General features: G+C 41.2%; 2 protein-coding genes across 3 annotated transcripts in view; one reads left to right on the top strand and one right to left on the bottom strand.

Annotated features, from left to right (window-relative positions):
- KDELR3 (KDEL endoplasmic reticulum protein retention receptor 3) overlaps window positions 1-1,498 on the top strand; it is a 10,974-nt gene extending 9,476 nt beyond the window's left edge. Inside the window, exon 5 of the mRNA XM_081250341.1 lies at window positions 712-1,498. Coding sequence (XP_081106467.1) covers window positions 712-752 — 41 coding nt within the window. The 3' untranslated portion in view covers window positions 753-1,498. The remainder of the gene's footprint in view (window positions 1-711) is intronic.
- DDX17 (DEAD-box helicase 17) lies at window positions 1,496-21,246 on the bottom strand. Of its 2 annotated transcripts, none has more exons than XM_081250339.1 (13): window positions 20,857-21,246; window positions 16,871-17,021; window positions 16,083-16,182; window positions 15,104-15,237; window positions 14,733-14,798; window positions 12,837-12,978; window positions 12,301-12,461; window positions 12,037-12,209; window positions 11,583-11,693; window positions 11,389-11,450; window positions 9,632-9,691; window positions 5,403-5,645; window positions 1,496-4,565 (listed from the first exon to the last, which is right to left on the bottom strand). In XM_081250339.1, the coding sequence occupies exons 1-13, from the start codon at window positions 20,904-20,906 to the stop codon at window positions 4,060-4,062; spliced, it is 1,959 nt and encodes a 652-aa protein (XP_081106465.1). In that variant the 5' UTR covers window positions 20,907-21,246; the 3' UTR covers window positions 1,496-4,059. The 2 variants fall into 2 exon arrangements, with proteins under 2 accessions (XP_081106465.1, XP_081106466.1); XM_081250340.1 differs by having other exon boundaries at window positions 5,409-5,645.

Raw genomic sequence — 21,246 nt, 5'->3', positions numbered from 1 at the left:
CCATGAAAAAAAAATACAGACCAGTAGGGTATTTTAGGTATTATGCAGTGTACCGGGAAGACAGCTGAGATAACATGTGACAGAATACTTGGGTTAGGAAAATATAGGACAAATACGCTCGAGAGAGAACAGCTTATGTGTAAGCCCCAAGGCAGGAACCAGCTTGGTATGATAAAAGGACAAAAAGGCTAGTACAGTCAACTGTAAACCTAGATACGGCAAGTCAACCAAGATTAGTCACCTAGGGCCTCAGTTAAGTCAGGGTAAGTCAGTCACGTTGCATTCTAACCACAAACGGCAGCAATTGGGGTCATCTGAAAACCAATCCACCAGCTGCTGTGTAGGGTAAACAGCAGCCAAAGCAGGGAGATGTTATGGAGCAGTTGGAATTGTCCAGGAGGTGGTCATCAGTGGGAAGAGATAGGGGCCTTTCTCGAGAGTGGAGTTGATAGGAACTGTCAGTGCACTGGGTGTGAGGTGTGAAATAAAGAAATTGAGGACAACTGCTAGACTCATGGCCTGCCAAGAGGGAGTGGTGGCATCAGTGTCCAAGATGGGGGTCAGTGAACCTGTAGTTAACCTGCAGAGATGTTTCCCCTTGGCTTTAACATCTGAATACATACTGTGAAATAGGCATTAGATACTAAGATTACGCACAAAGTTATAAAAGAGTCCTTTCACGAGATACTAATTTCAGTCATTTTCTTCTAGTCCTTAAAGGAAAGAAGTTAAGTCTTCCAATGCCAATTTGAAGGTCCTCAAAGATGTTCTACACCTACACCTTAACATGGACACGAAGCAAACTATTTGAAGTGTTCTCCTGGGTGACTTTTACATGACTGAGACCAAATGTTAAAGCTGAAGTCAGAAAAATGCTTAGTGTGGAATTCAGCAAAGTGCTGATCATTCTATCTAGAAGACCTTCTTCTCATCAGTATCTCCCTTATAGAGGTAATTAAACCTTGGGCCAATTACATAAGTATGGTACCCTCACAATGTCAACTGGACCTTCATAAAAAACCTTAGGTGTTTAACCCATGAATGGATCAAGTCAACTATTGCTCTCTAAGGCCCTAGTGTGAGACTCATGCTAAGGAACAGCCAATCCCAATCTGGAAATATACCCTGCTGTGTATAAGGCAAAAGCCCCAAATGAAGATCACAGACAGTCCTAAGTATCAGGAGTGTACTGTTGTGATTAATTTTACTTTCCAGGTAGGAGACCATCAAGTTTAGGGAGTCAAGATACAGAGGTGATATGACAGGTGGGAAATGTTATGAGGAAACAAATACCCCAGGCTTTACCTACTAGGTACTGTCTTGTTGCTTCGTGACTCAAGTTTTCGCACTAAGAACAATTAATCCCACCCCCCCTTGCACATTTTTAGGTGCTAAGGTGTTAGTCAATCAACATGGTCTTGAAGCCAATAAAAACTCTTAAGAGACTGTCACTGGCCTGTAGTCAGAATTTTTTAAGCAATAAAAATCTCACACCTTATTGTCAAGTGTTTTATTTATACCTACAAAAGAAACAAGATGGTATCAAAAGGACAATTTACAAACTAAGAATAGTAACATAAGCTCTTAAGCTCTTAGCATCCTGTGCCTGAACATCATACATCTACAAATCTTTCAAGTCTTAACGCAACAGGAATGTGTTCAGAAACCAGCAAGGACATAAATAGAGAGAGCACTGATCCCAAGCAAAAGCCACCAACCTTTTAGATGAGAGAAGTCCACACAATGAATTGTTAGGGAGGGACTGGGGAGAAGCAGCCCCACAGCTTAATATAGAAATCCTTTCCCTAAATGAGTTTCAATCATGACTACATTAGCATCAAATGAGGATTCTTCTGCTCACATTCTGAAGCAAAGGCAGAACCTGAATTATGAGTGGCAGACATAGAGGCAGAAGACTTAACTCTGGAGCTATACAGGAAAAACTACTAGATTTCAGCTGTGCTCAGGCCACAATAGCTTTTGAGTTTGGGGATATGCTGTTATTCTGACTTTTATGATTACAACATCCCTGGTGGAAAAAAGAAAGCAAGCAGCAGACCAAATACTGCTTGCTTGCCCAGAGACCTTTCCCGCAAAGGGATGCTTTCAAGACTTGCAAGAGAGTGGGACACCCCCTGTGGTGGCACCTTTGTGTTAAAAAAAAAAAAAACAATTTTGGTGTAGAAAAAAATGCCTATAATGGACTAATCAGTGCTTAGACGAACTTTTTTTTGGGGGGGGGGACACTTTGGTTTGAAAGCACAGAGTGGTGTTGCCATGTTTTTCCTGTGCCTACCATCCTCCCTCAGCCTCAACTTCTATAAGGAAGAGAAAAAGAAGTTAAGAAAGAAGAAAGTGGGGGGCTGGGGGGAGATGTCAAAGTTCTCACATGCATACATTTCAGCTTATGCTGACAACCTACCTGTATGTCGCACATTCAACCACACTTTCAGTACCCCTCAGAAACAATCCCTTCTCTCTCCCTGAAGAATTTTAAGAGGAAAACAAAAACAAAAACCTCAAGTATTTAGATATTTTGATCTTACAAACCAGCAAGCAATCTCAGGCCTAAGCCAAAGAATGCAGTGGTGGCGCCCCCCTTTAACTACACTGTGAATGAACAATATCGATAACAATATTAAAAAATTAAGTCCCACGCTAGATACGAAGAGATTTCTGAGGTTGTCTGATCTCCCTGTCCTGTTACAGTGAACACAAGAGCAGAAAATTCTTTCCAGGCCCATCTGCTATATGAAGTCTCAGTAAAACAGTTGGTATTACTATGAAGGGGACAATCTCACCTACCTTTCAGGTGGAGGAAAAGTAAAAGGACTTGGACTTTAGTCCTCTGTAACTTTTCTTAAGCACTACCTACCTGTAAAAAGCTGAGTGCAAAAGGATGCTGAGGAAAATCTGCACCCAAAAGCTGTTACAAAGCACTGCAGAGAACGGGAGTATGAAGAGAGTAGGAGTTGTTAATAAACCCTTAAGACCCTTCAAGATAACTTGGCCAAAAGGGCTGAGTAGCTGGCAAAGGGTTGCTTTTACTCTAGCTCTACAAATACTGAGTTTAAAAAGAAAACCTGCCCACGGAGTATACTGTTTATAATTAAACGTGGTTCTCGCTCTGCAGGTGAATGCATATTTAACTGGTTCATAAATTTCCAGTGAGCATTTATGTTCATTCTGCTCACAGCAGCTGTCTGGTTGGAAAATGAATTTCACAGATGGTCCCTGGTAATACGGGGAAGAAAAATAGGCAGCTTCCACCCAGATGCTGAGATGCTACATTTAACCATTACAATAAACATTTGGGGTTTTTAATTTAAAGGATACACTTAAAAAAACTCAAGACTCAGCAATTTAATTTCTAACCTGACAACTAAAATGGTTATTTTTCAGTAATTGGGAAGGGGGAAGGCAGAGTGTAAGGGAGACAAAGCCAATTCGGAATTTAAAAAAAACGGTCAAATGCACTTAACAAGTAATCAGCCAAAATGACAATGGCAAAGCACTGTCTTAAAAATTCTTCAGGCCTGAGGAACCCTGTCCAGCTTAAAAAAACATTAAAAAGCATTACAGAAAATGTGCAGGGAACTCCCTCTTGGTTTTCTATTCCAGTAACGAGAGCAATTTAAAGCAAAGATGCCGTCTTCTTCTGCAGAATTCAACCCTCTACCCTCCCCCCGCGACCGCAACTCAGGACAACAAAAAAATGGGCTCCCACAAAAGGGCCTAACACCTTACTTTTTCTTTTAAAGATGAAAAATAGCTCAAACATCCTCAACATGCAAGAAGTTGGGGGGAAAAAATCTCTTCCAGTCGGCTATACATATATATATACTTTTACAAAATCTGTTATTACAGACTGGATCATTTTGGCAGGCAGAAAAAACCTGGCAGTGAATTCTAACTAATCTGCATGAAAGACAAATCACAATGGTTGGGAAAAAAAATTTAAAAAGAAAAAGAAAGAAAAAGGGAGGAAGAAAAAAAGGAAAAGATAGCGTTCCTTTAAATGTAGTTAAGTCTGCACAAGTCACTACCACCTGAGTGGCTTCATTTACGTGAAGGAGGAGGGGGAGGAGGAGGGGGTGGGTACTGGTAGGCAGTCTGCCCCATGTAACCTATCATATTGGTAGCTCCCGGAGGCTGTGCAAACTGTTGTGACATCAGTGGCTGTGGCTGCTGCCCAGACCGGCCCATCCCACTAAACTGCTGGCTAGAGCTCTGTGAACTTCTCCCAGTTGAGGTGGTGCTACTGGCCCCGTAAGTGCCAGCACCATATTCTTGGGCTGTGTAACCACTCGTGCCATAAGCAGCTGCCCCATAGGTGCCTTGACCATAGGTGTATTGGCCTGCTTGTGCTCCAAAGGCAGAATTTGGACTTCCATAGCCACTACCGTTAGCATAACCGGCTCTATCGGTTTCACCACGATCCCGATAGCTTGCAGAGTCTCTCCGGCCACCATCTTTGACCCCTCGAAGCCTCCGGTCACACTCATCCTGATACATCAGATTGGGATTGTTGGCTGAAGAAGTGGTCCGGTATCGAGAACGACCTCCTGATGAGGACACAAGGAATTTTCAATGCTACATATATGATCCAAACATAACCACATGTAAAAATGCTACTCAGTACAAAAGTATTCAATATTCTTTCTTGATCTCTAATTAAGCACTAGGCCAGCTTCCAAATCAGCACTTTATACTCAAAAGAACGGTAAACATTATTAAAGGATATTCAACTTCTCACCTTTTAGGCTCTTTCTTTATTTGAGGATTACCAAGAAACACACTCTTAAAAATGTAAGAAAAATGGTAAGAACGGTTTAAAAAAACAAAAAAAGGCATGCAGCTAAGTTCATACGACCACGAAGGGATCCTCTACTAGTGCACACCGGTTCTCAAATGTTGCTTTGCACAGCTAACTGCATCAGAATCATCTCACAAGTTTTAGGGAAAAAGTTCAGGTTTCTAGTTCAATTCCAAACCCACTTAAAAAAAACAACTGCATTTTAAAAACCTCGAAGGGAATTCTGATGTAAAGCTTCAACATACAGTAAGTGGGGGGAAAACATCCTATCAAACCTATCAAACTTGTAGGCAGGAAACCCAGATCCTACTATATTTTGCAACTGTCCAATTCAGATCCAGTAACTACGCCTGTCTCTACTACCATGAAATGGTATAAAATTACTGATTTCTCCATATGGAAAACCGAAAACCTAACATACTACTAAGGCTATGACAGGCTCCCAAACTTCATATTGTCTTACTTAGAAGAGATTATGAAAAATTATTAAGCAACATACATTAACCTTCACTGGCTTAAAAAAACAAGGCACAATGAACACACAAAAAAGATACCTTGGCAGTACCTGGAAAACTCCAGGACTTACCCTTACCCCCTCCTCCGCCGCCTCCTCTGTGGTCCACCAGCTGCATCAGTTTTGGATTGATAGCCTGATTAGCCTCTTCCAGCACTTTGATCAACTCTCTGGCCTGCTTTAAGTTCCCTGGGGTGAAGAAGGTATAGGCGGTGCCCTTGTTGGTGCTACGGGCTGTTCGGCCAATACGGTGCACATAATCCTCTGAACTGTTTGGATAGTCATAGTTGATCACAAACTTGACATCTTCCACATCTTCAAAGCCAACGATGAGTCAGTGTGTAGGTTGATGTGGCAGGGAAAGAGAAGGTAAAGGACATGCCAACAACAGGTGGGAAGCACGAATGCAGATGACAGCAAGAGGAGAGAAGATTAAGTTAGTAACCACTCTGAACAGGAACAAAAAAGACTCATCCCAACAGAGTAAAAGAGGATTAATGATGCTTGGGACATGCAGAGGAAGCGGCATCTTTATCAGCTGTAAAATCCTAAGGAAATCCCATTCAACCATCCGAACTCCTGCCTCTTCTGTATCTTAACCAATATACTACTGACAGGAGTTGTACCAAATTCCAGTTCCATCCTTTTCAAAACTGGAATGTAGAAAGTGGTACCATCATTAAGCTACAAGGCCAAATCACTTCTACTCTGTTGGGAGAAGCCTGGCAAAATCTACCAGTAATATAACAAACTTACCTTTAAACCAGTCACAGAGCAAAAAGAAAAGAAAACAAAATAAAAACAAAAACAAAAACTTCATATACTTTATTACTACATTTTCATGGAGATTTAAGATATTTAGATTAAAATTTTTTTGCTTATATTAAAAAAAACTGATCAGAGCCAAAGTTAAATACACTTATTTTCCTTTGCAGAAATATCCAAATTACCTTTCCTCTTTCAATTACCACAAGAGCACATTACACTAAAATTTCACTGTACTACCAAGCCCAGCTCTGCCAAATGAGGTTTTTTTCTCAACTCAAGGTTACTTTAACTCAGTCCTTGCTTCAATTATCAAAGATTGTCTATGTAACCTGGAAAATTAAACAGCCAAAGAGTGTGGGAAAAACCATGAAACCTTGAGACACAAGTTTAATGTTCTGTCCACTGCTGGGAATTGGATTGAATAATCTCCTAAAGCTTAACGTATGTAAATGTTAGTGTAATGCTTTCAGCTAAATGTATATTTTTACCTACTTAAACAAACAAATTTAAGAATATAACAAAGAATCCTAATGTTTTGTGGAAAAAAATCTGCATTTTACAAAGAATATTCAGAAAATATCCTAGATAAAACACAGATTTTTGTGATATAAATAATTAAAAAACATTCTCTGTTTGTTACCAGACCGATGCACACTCCCTCCTCCTTTGGGAAACCGCTGCAGCCGATCCCGTCTCTTTGCCTTTTATTTTTGGCGGCCTCCTTTCGAAAACTCCGCCTTCTGACACGGGACCACTGGAGCGCGGGGAGCATGCATCAAGGGTCCGTGGCAGTGAGAAGTCCCCACACACGCTCGCTCTGTGAACTGGCTTAGATGCTTCTCTGTAGCCCCATTTGGTTGCCAAGCGCCGGAGAACCTGGGTTCGGGTAAAAATTTCAGGTCCTCCAACGCCTCCCCCAAGGATAATTGGGGTGATTGTAGAAAAAAATAATTAATAAAAAAAATGTAAGTTACATCCAAAGGGTCAGACTGCATCTATTGCCCAGACTGGATTAATTTCAGGGGGAAAGGGGAGATGATTTAAAAAAAAAAAAAATTCAGCTGTTGTTAAAGGGCCTGTGAAGAAAGGGGCATTATGTCTGTTTCTTATTACAATAAAGGCTCCTCAGTCTTTACTGACCCCTAAAGTCCTGAAATCACACCAGAAAGACGAGAAGGCACTTATCACAGGGGGCAGCGTGAGTCTCCGGCTAGGGTCGTTGATGTAACAAAGGGACAACAAAAATTTACAGGGCCAGGATGGATGTGAGACGGGGGGAATGGGGATTTATGCTCCATGACCACATCTTCAGGGCTAGGATAATGCTCCTTACTCATTCCCACTGTGTGAGACCACGGGCAGCAGAGCAGGTTGAATTATTGCACTGGATGCACAGATGTGTGCTTTCCTAGCAGAAAGCACTGGGGACTGGAGTCAACAGTTCAGCTATCAACACTTGGGAATACTTCTGGAAGGGTTCAATAGTGGGCAGACATGGTGCAAGTTCTTCATACGAGAAAGGTGTCTTGTGTGTGCACAGATATAGCTGGCTGAGGGCACATAAGAGCAAGCGCAGAATTTGTTTCTCTCCAGTCTAGTCTAGCCTGCCCCGATGTTATTTGTGCACTGTCACAATATTACCTTGGTGTCTTTAGAGAAGATGCTGTTGCAGGGTAAGAAATCAAAAAGTTAATGTTTTGGCCAGCTGCCCAGGGTAAGAACTTTTTGTCTGACAAGCCCTATAACATGGCCTGAATCTCCAAACACTAATTGGGAGGGGCTGAGACTAGTCAATAGGCTCATCTAGAGCTGCTTCGGGCCAATGTAGATTTGCCTCGGCCATGTACTGAGTGATCTGCAGCTGCTATCAAAGCTTCTGTTAAAAAACAAAACAAAATAAATTCAATACTTTTAGTTTAACAGTGTGTAGTTTAAACAAAAAAAGGAAAAATAAAAAATATCCCACTGGAAAGGGAATAAATAGTGGTTTCCTGAGGATGACTATTATAAAATTATGGGAATCGAAGAACTTACCTGAAGGGAACATTTAAGAGGCCATCGCTCGACAGGAAGTGAAAAAAGGCCTGGTGACTCAGCTGAAAATTGCACCCCTGTCTAATGAGGTAGAAGCCTTCACTTTCCAGGATCTTGTAGGACCTTGGTCAGCATTCTGCCATTTTGGCGGGTTTTCCCCTTCCTTTTGATTTTTTACAAGGCAGCAAACAAAGGGGCCCAAAACAAGCACTGATGCTGAGTAACAAGAAACAGACTCAGATACCTTCCCTCTCCCCTCTCTTGGATGAGTGGGGGTGGGATGAAGAGTCTAAGTTATTCTAATGGCAGCCAATTGATTTGGTTCAGAAATGCAGGGGGACATGGAACAAATATTTTAAATTGTCTAGGCAAGATGCACAAAGAAGCTACCAGCACATAGCAAGCCTGTTTAAAAACCACCATCACTGAAAGCTTTTATGTAAACTGCTTTCAGGCCTCAGCCTCTTCTCCCAACAGGTCCAAGTTCTAACCGCACAGATCCAGACATGACCTCAGAGGGCAGAGACAATTTTTCAGTCATGGCTGCAAGTCACCACCTCTGAAGGAGGGAATGATGAGTGCAATGTTTAAAAAGCCTTCATTACTTCTGTATTCCAGTTTGAATACTTGCTCTCTCTATGCTGAATATCATAAGGGAATATGGTGCTTCTCGCCTTCCTGGGCAAAAAATTAGTATCTGTCAATAATTTAAAAATATCTTTGTGACAGAAATACTCTATCATTTTTTAAAATATAAGTTTTGAGTTACACCTGTTTTGCTCAGAATAATGGGCTAAAGTACCACAAAATATCTCTGAATACCTTAAATCATAATGGGTTGAAAACTCCAGAACATCAACTTCAAATTAAGTTCTTAAATTGGAAGACAGCACATCGATGATATGAGTATGGGTGGGAGGAGGGGATAACTGAGTGCTCATGATAGTTTTACTTCAGTAAATTAAATTGGGCAACACAGATTTAATTGCTGAAAGATATCGTATCTATAGATTTACTAAATCCCAAGAATATATTAGCATTTATGGAATTGGACATCCGCAGGTAGATTGGTAGAGGGGAAAAAAATAACTGAAGAAATTAGCTTCTAATAGCTAGGTTCAATTGGGCTCATTTTATTCACCCAGAATATAGAATAAAACCAGGAAAAAGTTGAGCTGTGCAAATGAACGTCTCCTCTCCCTCTACCGGTTTAAATAAACAGTCATGCCTAGGCCTTGCTGCAGACCAAAGCCTGTTTGTTAGGAGCAGGAAGAGACTTTGAAAATAAAAGGAAAAAACCCCCAAAAAACAAACAAAAAAACCCACCAAGGTTAAAAAAAATCATGGGGGGAAGGGGAATCACGTACTTTGTATGTAATTCTTCTCTTTTAAATATTTATCTAAACACATGTATATGCAACTCTAATGTGAAAAGACAAGCAAATCTTTTTAACCAAAAGATACATATACCATTGACAGAGACACCTATCTATACAAACCTAGCCCACGGGAGGCTACATCTGTGGCAATGAGAATGGGAGCCTTTCCAGAACGGAACTCTGTAAAACAAGGATAGTACCATGAAAGCAAGTTATAAAATTAAGGCTACACCGTGATATATCTTAAAAAAATGACCAAATAAACATTCCCAGCTATCTGGCCTTCTTACCCTATCATATTAAAACTTCAAGTAATGGTGTAAGAACACGCCAAGCTCTTTTAAATTTAAAGATAATAGTAATTCTTTTGAAAATATTTATTATACTCACCTTTAGCAGAGGAGCAACACATCAAAAAATTTACCTCTAATAATGAAGTACCATTAAAATGGTGTGGCAATGTGTAACAGAATTAACATGAGCTGGAAATTTTCTTCCCTTAAATTATGACAGCAAAGTTGTCTCCCAAATAAAACAAAACCAAAAGTGGGGTTGGGGGAGGGGGTATGGAAAGGGAGGAAGTTTAAAAGATGTGGAATGGGGCTTCCCTGGTGGCACAGTGGTTGAGAGTCCGCCTGTCGATGCAGGGGACACGGGTTCGTGCCCCGGTCCGGGAGGATCCCACGTGCCGCGGAGCGGCTGGGCCCGTGAGCCACGGCCGCTGAGCCTGCGCGTCCGGAGCCTGGGCTCCGCAACGGGAGAGGCCACAGCAGTGAGAGGCCCGCGTACCGCAAAAAAAAAAAAAAAGATGTGGAATGAAAGGAGAAACCATTAACTTTGCCCTGTGAAATAACAGAATATATATACTGGTCTCTGCCCTCAGTTCCTGGCACAGAGCTCCTAAAACCCTTGTAAAACAGGGATGCTAGGAGAATCTTTTATTCTAATACTTAAGTCTTTGACCCTGGTCCCTGAACAAGAGTTCCTAAACAAGAAGAAGAACAAGACAGGAATCTTTGTTCTAGTGAAAAGACACTTGATGGGCTCCAGAATAGCTCCTGGATGGAGGCTGTTCACCAGAAAGACCAAGCCATGATCAGAGAAGCTTGGAACTTTGAGCCCCACTCCGGAGAGGAGAGGAGCGGAGCAGAGAGGGAGACTGAGTTAACGTGATGAAGCCTCCACTAAAATCCCCCAAGTATGGGATGTGGGGAGCTTCCAGGCTGGTGTACATATCTATAAAGACAAGAACTCATTAGATAAAGAAAGGGTGGTCTAAGTGGTGAAAAAGTGGTGTAAAGAGCCAGCACTAATGACCTTGAAGTATGGTGGACATGACAAAAATGCCCCCAATATTCTTTTTTATTTTTTTTTTTTTTATTTTTTATTTTTTTCTTTTTGCGGTATGCGGGCCTCTCACTGTTGTGGCCTCTCCCGTTGCGGAGCACAGGCTCCGGATGCGCAGGCCCAGCGGCCATGGCTCACGGGCCCAGCCGCTCCGCGGCATATGGGATCCTCCCAGACCGGGGCACGAACCCGTATCCCCTGCATCGGCAGGCGGACTCCCAACCACTGCGCCACCAGGGAGGCCCCCCAATATTCAATTAACTAGAGCAGAGCTAGGCAAACCCTGGTCTTTGGGTCAAATCTGGCACAATGCCTATTTTTGCAAATGAAGTTTTGTTGGAACACAGCCAGGCTGTCTCTTTACAATAATGCCTATGGCCATTTTTGTGCTACAACAGCAGAGTTGAACAGTTGTGACACAAAACACTATACAGTCTGCAAAGCCAAAAATATTTACTACCTGGCTCTTTACAGAAAGTTTGCCAATCCTTGAAACAGAGCCTAAGGACAATGCTCAGTTCTGAACTCACCATTAAGTACCCAATCTCTTTCTGGTTGACTCTTGTCTCCATGGATACACATAGCTGGCCAACTGTCAGAAGAAAAGAGCAAAGTATATGTTTGGCATTGTTGAAATATTATACAACATTCACAACATCAATTTAGAAATTCCTACTGAACTATAAAATCTGAGGCAAATTAATTACCTCAGTGCTGCACTCACCCATCTCTGCGCATCCTTCGAGTGAGGTCATCACAGCGTCTTTTCGTCTCTACAAATATTATTGTCTTATTTTCCTTTTCAGCCATTATTTCCTCCATGAGTTGGATCAACCTGAAAACAAGACCAAACAATTCAGTCATCCAGAGAAGACCCCCTACACATCACGCAGAAGCTATGTTTGCATTATCAACCCTCCAAAGCTTTAGTACTTTCTTTTCAAATTACTTTCTCTACAGCTGGTAATTATCAGAACTGGGATTCAAATCCAAGGATCCAGAATCCTTGCCTTTAACCACAAGCTCTGATGAATAATATAAAGAATGGATTGTTAGAAAGCTAGCAATGCTTTTAATGTTTTCAAGCCCAAAAAATACTGGCTTCTGTAACACTTTAGTTTTGGAGGATTATTAGGAAAGGTTTATCAGCATCATCAAAACAGTGAAATCTTTCATACTTGTGGTCTTTTTCACTTTCCATGCAGACATCCACAATCTGGAGGATGTTGTGGTTGGCACTCAACTCCAGATTGCCTACGTTGATCTGGGTGTAATCACGAAGGAAATCCTCTGCAAGCTGTCTTACTTCTTTTGGCCAGGTTGCACTCCACATTAATGTCTGCCTATCAGGCTATCCGGAAAGGAAAGGAAAGGCTTTCTTTTAGATTAAGTAACTACTACAGGCAAAGGGTATAAGACAACGAATTATCAGCTTTACACACCCTGATTTGGTCAACAATTTTACGAATCTGGGGTTCAAAGCCCATATCAAGCATTCTGTCAGCCTCATCCAGTACAAGGTAAGTACATCGGCGAAGATTTGTCTTTCCTGACTCCAGGAAATCTATCAGGCGTCCAGGAGTAGCTATACAGATCTCGACACCTGTAAAACAAATCCAAAGATCTATCCAACTAAGAATTCTTTATACACTGTTCAAGCCTCAGCAAACTAAGAAGCACCAACTCTAGTGGTTGTACTCAGTGCTGCAGAACACTAACTAAATTTTAACACAGGGCCTGGAAAAGCAGGATGTAACAAAAATTTATGTATAATCATCCAAACCTCGACTAAGTTTAAGTCTCTAGTCACACTGAACTTCCCTAAAATAGCATTTTAACCATATTAGAGAATTGCTAAGCTGCTGAAATACTGATCTCCGCCCCCCCCAACCAGAATCCACTGTTTTTCAATTTCATTTACAGAAATTGGTAAAATGAGAGAAACTAATAATTCTTAAACACTGATTTTTTAAATTACCTCTCTCCAAGTCTCGAATCTGGGGACCTTTAGGAGCACCTCCATAAATGCAAGTGCTCTTCAATCTAGAACATTTGCCATAGTCATCAGCCACCTGCTGTACCTGCTGGGCAAGCTCTCTGGTAGGAGCCAGAACTAGACACTAAAACAAACAAACAAACAAACAAATCACTTGAGGCACCTATCCCAAGTTTAAGGAGGAAAAAAAAACGTACAAAAAGATTATTTAATTCTCTATTGTCTAATTTGGTACTTTCAAAGTATGTGATGGGGTGGGGAGTTGGGAAGGCAGGGAGTATAAGACAGTGCACTGGAGTGTGGCAAAAATTATGAGAACTAATACTTGGCATGTGGTATGATGGTTGACTTTTGACACAATTCATTACCGTTATGTGTGCTATGTAAGTAGATTTACAGACTGTATTACCTAGTTTTAACTAAACAACTCACAAAATGAGTAAGTAGCTACAAAATATTCCTGCAAAACCATGGATTAAATATTAGAAACAAATTGGGAGACTGGGATTGACATATATACACTAATATGTATGAGAATCTGCTGTATAGCACAGGGAACTCCACTTCGCTGTACAGTAGAAACTAACACAGCATTGTAAATCAACTGTATCCCAATTAAAGAAAAAAATTAGAAACAGATGAACAGGAAATGAGCAAAGCTGACACTTTTCTGACATCAAGTTTAAGCTCTTAGCCAGGCACATTAGGCAAAAACAAGGATGACTTATACACAATGTGACAAGAAGTTGGCCAAAAAATACAAAATTAAGACACTTCGAAACAGGTATCTATATACTGTTAACACTGACTCTCACTTGGTGTACTGATCCATTAGACATTAACTAATGACAATAAAGCTAACTCTATTAGCCGTATGGAATACATTACATATTATGTTAATGAAAGGTAATGCATTATTTCTTGTTGTGAATACATTGAGACATACTATAATAATGTATTCATGAACATATACAGTGAGTGCAAGCTCTATTAAAATAAAGTTAAGAATGTACATTCAAAATGTTTGAAGACCACTACTGAAATCTTACAGTAAATAGCATAAATGAAAATGATGAAACAAGAAAATCACGCTGCTCTATAAACATTTAAAGACGCATCACTTAACCATAAAGAATACACATCCCAAATCCAACTCAGCCACAGGGCAAGGATCTCATTTCATACTTTTTTATCCCTCATAGCATCAATGAGCAATTAAGAACTGCACTTGGGGCTTCCCTGGTGGCGCAGTGGTTGGGAGTCCGCCTGCCGGTGCAGGGAACACGGGTTCAAGCCCTGATCCAGGAAGATCCCACATGCTGCAGAGCAACTAAGCCCGTGCGCCACAACTACTGAGCCTGCGCTCTAGAGTCTGTGAGCCACAACTACGGAAGCCCGCGTGCCTAGAGCACGTGCTCCACAACAAGAGAAGCCACCACAATGAGAAGCCCACGCACAGCAACTAAGAGTGGCCCCCGCTCGCCGCAACTAGAGAAAGCCCGCGCGCAGCAATGAGGACCCAATGCAGCCAAAAATAAATTAATTAAAAAAATAATTAAAAAAAAAAAAAAAAAAGAACTGCACTTGAATTTAATGCAGAGTAAATGCCTCTATATGAAGGTAATGGGCATAATGGTTAAAAGTACGAGTAGTTCAAATTCAAGCTCAGCCATTTAATTCCTATATGACCCTGGGCAAGTCATTTAATTGCACTGTGTCTAAAATATATCAGTAAGATAGACATAATCTCTCTTCCAGATACGGAAGGTAGGGTTGAGAATGAAATCTGAGAACATATGTAAAGCACAGTGCCTGAAACACAATAATCATTAAGTTGTAGTCATTCTTAGAAGTGTAAACAAACTGAAACACACTTACAATTGGGCCATCTCCTCTTTCCAAGTACGGCTGGTGGTTAATATGAACAATAGCAGGCAGCAAATACTGGGGTGGGGGGAAAGAAGGACAGTGTTATACCAAAACTAAGCCATTATATCAATTGTTCTAAATTATCACAGTAACTGATAACACCTAAGTAACTAGGAAAGGGAAAACAGAACTCACAACTGTTACACATATGTGCAATGTATATTTGAACACAAAATGCTTCCACATATTTCAGATAGCTAAAAAAGCTGAAATGTTATCCCTATCTGAATTAGCATTTCAAGAATTGAGAACATATGGAGTATTTACAATAGCAAAATAAGTTACCACAATATTAAAAATCTTCCCTTGCTGGTACATACCGCCAATGTCTTCCCAGAGCCAGTCTGAGCAATGCCCACCATATCCCGGCCACTAAGAGCCAAGGGAAATCCCTGGCACTGAATTGGAGTTGGTTCTGTGAAGTGCTGATCCATCAACACATCCATTACGTATTCTGTATGAAAATCGATATTACTACTTTAAGTAAAACTAAGGACCCACAGCCAGAAGACATTTAAAAAACTGTTAAGCTCACTGAAGGGAGGATTCCCCCAGCTTTACGTCTCTCCAAGTATTGTCTTCTCCTTCAGTACTGAACCTTTGAGCTGCTAATGACTACTTCTCAAGAAGGCTCTGCTGTCACAGCCATCTACCCTTATCCTCGAAAACCTGAAAACCACTGCTCTCAAGTATTTAACATGGTAATGACTACCATGGTATACGGTAGTCACTTATTGTTTATCTACTCCAAATTTTAACCAGCTGGAAAGCAATTTCATTTTGCTGTTTTCTAAAAGGTAGAGGCAAAATCCCAGGGAAAGATGCGGAAAAAAAGCAAAAAACCCAAAAAAGTTATAAGCAGAGAAAACATGAGCATTAAAAATAAAACAAAACAGGGCTTCCCTGATGGCGCAGTGGTTGAGAGTCCGCCTGCCGATGCAGGGGACGCGGGTTCGTGCTCTGGTCCAGGAAGATCCCACATGCCGCAGAGCGGCTGGGCCCGTGAGCCATGGCCGCTGAGGCTGCGGGTTCGGAGCCTGTGCTCCGCAACGGGAGAGGCCACTGCAGTGAGAGGCCGCATACCACACACACAAAATAATAATAAATAAAAATAAAACAAAAACCCCAAACCACAAACACACACACACAAACAAAAACCCCCAAAAACCTTTGTGAAAAGTTTCTACTTGTCTTTTAAACAAAATCCTGAGCCTGGGTCAAAACCTTTAAATAACCTATGACCACACTGACCGTTCAAGCTAAATTAACAATTAAGATACTGGATTGAAAAACACTTACGTGGGAAGTTAGCATGATGGAAGGCAAACACAGGTTTAGGACAAACATCACCTCCTCTCACTGTAATCTCTTTCTTTCGGCGTAGTTCATCAACCTCATACTATGTAAGACAACAAAGTAAGACAAATCAGTAAACAAGTTATTCTAAACATGCAAAACTTTATGTTCCAATACAGCAGAACAATTATCATCAAATCCACAATTACATTGGAAAATATGTATAACACTTCTTATAGTGCTTTCATATGTGCCCAGCTTCATCCAACTCTGAGTCAATGAAGCAGGTCAGCAACCGTTCCATTTTCCACATGAGAAAAGTTACTCAGAAAGATTAGTAAATTGCCCAAGGCCAGAAGTAGGAAGAGGGAGAAAATGTGGAAGTTAGGACCAAGTGCTCTTTCCTCACACTTTCTTCTGAACAAGTTACCATGTCATGCGTAGAGTCCAAAATAATCATGAGGTTAAAAATACAAACAGGAGTAAAAGCCAATGTTTTGAAATTTTAATTTACTTCATAGATGAAAAGACATGACACCTCATATACAGCTAAAATCACATAACAAATTGGTTGGAAAATATAACCAACAAATGAGAACCATGTAATACATTAGGTATTACTGGTTTCTCTTGTATCAGCAATCCTAACAAGAACCAAGGAAAGTACCACCACACTAGACTAAAACATATAACAGCAACGGCTGTATAGTAGTATACTCTGGCTAATGTACATACTTGGTTCATTACTGTGTATGGAAAAAAAGTGAATGAATAAAACCCCCCAAACTTACCGGAGTCAGCCTTGCCACTTCTGGATGTTCAACATAAAAATTCTTCTCAAACTTGGGGAGCTCACTCAAATCCCACTTCTTTTTACGTAAACGCTCCCCAGGATTACCAAACTTCTTCGGGGGAAGGCCACCACCACCTCTTGCTCCAAATCTAGAAACACCAACATTTTAATCTTTTCAGTGTTTTTAAAGCAAAATGCCTTAGGTGCCATAAAAACATGTAAAAAGATGGGACTCTTAAAATACTACCAGCCCCCTCCAAAAAAATATTTATGTGTAAAGTGCTTAAAACAGTATCTGGCATAGTAAACACTCAGTACAAGCTGGCCTAATTGTATTCATTTAACAAATAGTTACTGGGTACCAACTATGTACCAGGTACTGTTTTAAGTGGTGCTAGAAATACTGAAGTGAATAGAAGTCTCTACTCTTATGTAATGTTCTGAAATGTAGGTGAGGACATAGAAGTTTAAATTAGGGCAAAATTGTGGACAGGAAGGAAAACAGTTCAAGCGGCTCCATACTTGGAACAGCTTTTGAACCCTTTACCCCTTTATACTGTGATGAGCACTCCTTTTGCCTGCTAATCTGCTAAGGAAAACTACTAGGACCCCTAAAAGACTGGTAGGCTAGTCTTCACCTTTTGTTTATGCTAATGAATGGCCAGGGCAAAAATTTATGATCTTTCCTTCCACTTTATCTCCACCTTTATCTTCTTTCTCCTTTCTGTTCACAGGCAAATAGCACTATTAACTATAAATTTGCTAAAAGAACCATTAATAAGGCTTATTTAAGGTCTTTAAATCTCTATTTAAAAAATCAATCTTTTTGCTTTATCTGTCTTTCACAACAGACAAGTTCAACTGGAATACAAATATGGCCACTAGCCGAACTTGATACATTCTACTTTTCCTATAAGAATCCCAACACTAAGATGGTCTTCATTTCTGTATTTCAACCTATTAGAGTGCAGGGCGTTGTCTGATGGACAAATAATATACAGTATGTTTTCATCCCATTTCCTTACTCCTGAAAATACACTGAATTTAATTCTTTTCCACTCTAACTCATTCAAATCCTCTGGCAAGTGGTTCCACTTAATAATCAACAGGCAGTATATGTACTAACTATCCTAAAGGGCCTCAATTTCCTGGAATTCAAAATGCTCTTAAAATTCTTTGGCTTAAAGACCCAGCTATACACTTCTCTAAATACACACAAAGATTGATGGCTGGAAATTTTTACTGGGACTATTAAATATTTACATTCAAAAGGCAGAACTTGGCTGATTCCATTTATACTACTGTTGATCGATACCTAAGACACCTTCAATATGCCCTCAGGCTTAAGACTGAACAGGCCTAAAAACTACATGGATTGACCCCTCCCCCCTCACTTGCAAGTGAAGCAACTAACACAATGTTAAATAAGGTACTCTACAAATAAAAAAGCCAAGTCATTAGATTGTCAGTCTTGTAAAGAATAAAAATGACCCAAGACCAATTTTCAGAGATTGGTTGCCTAATTATATAAATCTATGCGATTCCTAGAAGATGCCATTTCAATGCTGCTGCTGTTGCATTCCAGTGCTACCCAGACCTTAAAATAACAACCTAGAACAGTACTTGAGCCTTTTCTCTTGTATAATTTGAGTATATTTGTGCCACCGTTTAAAGATGCACATATCCTAACCCCCTGCATACCATGCTGCTCATTTAACGTTTTTACCGAGTATTAAGTTTAATTTGGCTTTGCAATACCAGTTTTGAAGATCTGTACATTAACATGCAAAATCAAGCTAGTTTAAATGTACAATGCACATTTGTACTGTCCGTGTACGTACACTACCTCACTCATTCCCCTTTCAAAACAATAATCCATTTCAGCTCTGTTCAGAACAAACAACAACAATTCAAACAACACAGGAAATTTCATAGTAAAGGTAGAATTAGGGTACAGACCTTATTAAAGAGTGCCATTTTGTTTGAAATGAATTATTTCTAAAGTCTTTTTTTTAATGTCATCTGACACTTAAGAGTCAATATGGGTGGGGCAAACTAAGAATGGATCAGTAATTCACTTTTTCTCTTTTCAAATAATGAACTTTTATTATTAAAGCCTATATACAGTAAGATATTAAACCAAACACCCACGGTAAAATAACAACCATTATCAGTACCTTGGTAGTCTCCATGTGCCTATTTCAAGTTTACAATCCCCATCATAACTAGTACCTCGAATTTTAACCACTGCATCGTTTTTTGGTCTTGTCATATTTGTTAGTGTCCTTATATGTTATTCTTCTAGTATAACTTGTTTTACTTAACATTATATTTGTGAATCATCCATGTTGATACAAGTTTTTCTTTTTCACTGTTGTAGTGCAGTCTATTGTACGAATTTATCCAGACGTTTGAGCTGTTCCTAATACTGTCATGAAAACAGTGTCATAAACATGGATACCGGGGTATGTGTACAGGGTTTCTCTAGGCCTAAGAGTCTAGGGTATAAAGCTTAAGAGAGGAATTCTGGGTCATCTTCATTTTACAGGTAACATTAAGTTCTTTTTCCTAAGTGGTTGTACTGAAATTCACTTCTAAATTTAGCTATACTGTGAAACACTAAGCAAACATTCCACTTACAGCCCTCCGAATTTAATGCTAAAATCAAATATTTTCCTTCATAACAAGGTGTAAGTCAAAGCAATCCTTTTTAGTTAGTGAATTAAGAGATAATTGAGGAGCTTGTGACTAGAAGGTCTGGTACTTGTGTATCTGAACCACAAAACAAAAATGTGTGAGAAAATAGCATTAACAGAATGCCTACTACAGAGAGACAATTACACACAGTATCTCAATTCTGGAGAACAATGCAAAGGCAATTACTATCCCCATCTTCAGATGAGAAAATCGGCTCACAAAGGTTCAGGATCTTGCCCAAAGTCACCCCCGCTCATATATATATTAAGAAGTGGCGTCACATAAACTTTTTATCCATAGATAAAACTTTTATTACAAAAAAGTAAACAGCATAAGTCAACACGGATCTCTAAAGCAACTTTTTCCTTTAACGGTGTGGGGGGGGACACATTAAGACTTGAATCTCAGTTATCTGGGAAGACTCCAGGTTTAATCCTGTTAACTTCCAACCCAATAACCGTGGCATTACAATATCAAAAATTTTCAAGCTAGGCTGAGAAGTTAATGCTTCAGTCCAATTAGAGAAGGAAAAAAAAAAAGACTGAAACATTTAAAAAAAACAAAACAACAAAACCCTGTAATAACGACCAAACCAAAAACTCCCTCCCCCCAAACGACCATTTACAGGGCAAGTAATCCCATCGCTTTGCATTCCAATGTGCTTCCATCGAATTATTTTAAAATACGACTAAAGGTAATTTTTAAATATTTTAAAGACTACCACTCAGCCTCTTAGTCTCTAGTTTCAAGCCAGGTTTCCAGTTCCATGAACAGGGAAGCCATTTCGCGTAAAAGATTTTCCCAGGCTGAACTCGGAGACCTCATCTTCTTCTCTCAGCAAGAACATTCGAGTTTCACGGATAAACACTAGGCCTGGAGAGATCAAATGACTTGCTCAAATCGGCCGGGCTCGAAAGCCGGGAAACGAAGGAGGCCCGGGCTGAGTTGGCGGCGGCCAGGCCTCCCCTCCTGCTCCCCGCGGGGCTGAGGCCGGGTCGCGCCGCGCCACGACGACCGTCCGCAAGCAGGGGCTGGGGCGTCGCCAAGCCGCCGCCCCCCCTGCCGGGTCACCAGTGACCCGGGGGCCCAGGCCCACCCAGAGGCCCGCGCTCTAAACCGGTATTACGTCCCGGGTCGCCTCGCCTCCCACAGTCGGGAGCGTTGCTCCCACGCTCGTAGTCAGCTCTAAAGTCTTCCGCTCGACCGCAGGCTGCGGTCTCCTCAGGAAGCAACCTCCTCCCCGCCCCGCGTGCACACAAGGCCTTTCCTCTCCTCCTCCCCCCTTACCCTCCACGGTCACGATCCCGGTCCCGGTCCCCAAAGCCGCCTCCGCGCATGGTCCCAAATGGATAGAGATCTGGGAGCGGGGCACGGATGGCCGGGCTCGGGAGGGCCTGCGGCTCCGGTCTAGTGACGACCGATGGCGGCGGCGCCTCCGCTGTTGGGGCGGCGGCAGGCGCGGCGCTTTCTCGCTCCGACGCGCTGTCTCCCGTCGCAGACGCCACCGTCGCCGCCTCTCTCGTCGGAGACGGGAGCAAAACACAGAGAATCGGGGTTACAGAAGCAGTGGGTAGGTTTGGCTACGCTCAAACCCGGCAGTGCCGCGGTTTAGACGTCTCCTTCCTTCCCAGCGACTGCACAAAATGGCGGCCGGCACTGAGACTGCTCCAGCTTAAC

This window comes from Mesoplodon bidens (genome assembly GCF_964165515.1).
Source record: "Mesoplodon bidens genome assembly, chromosome: 11".
Taxonomy (NCBI): Eukaryota; Metazoa; Chordata; class Mammalia; order Artiodactyla; family Ziphiidae; genus Mesoplodon; species Mesoplodon bidens.
Note: the sequence above shows the minus strand (reverse complement) of the source record. Positions and strands in the feature narration are given on the sequence as shown.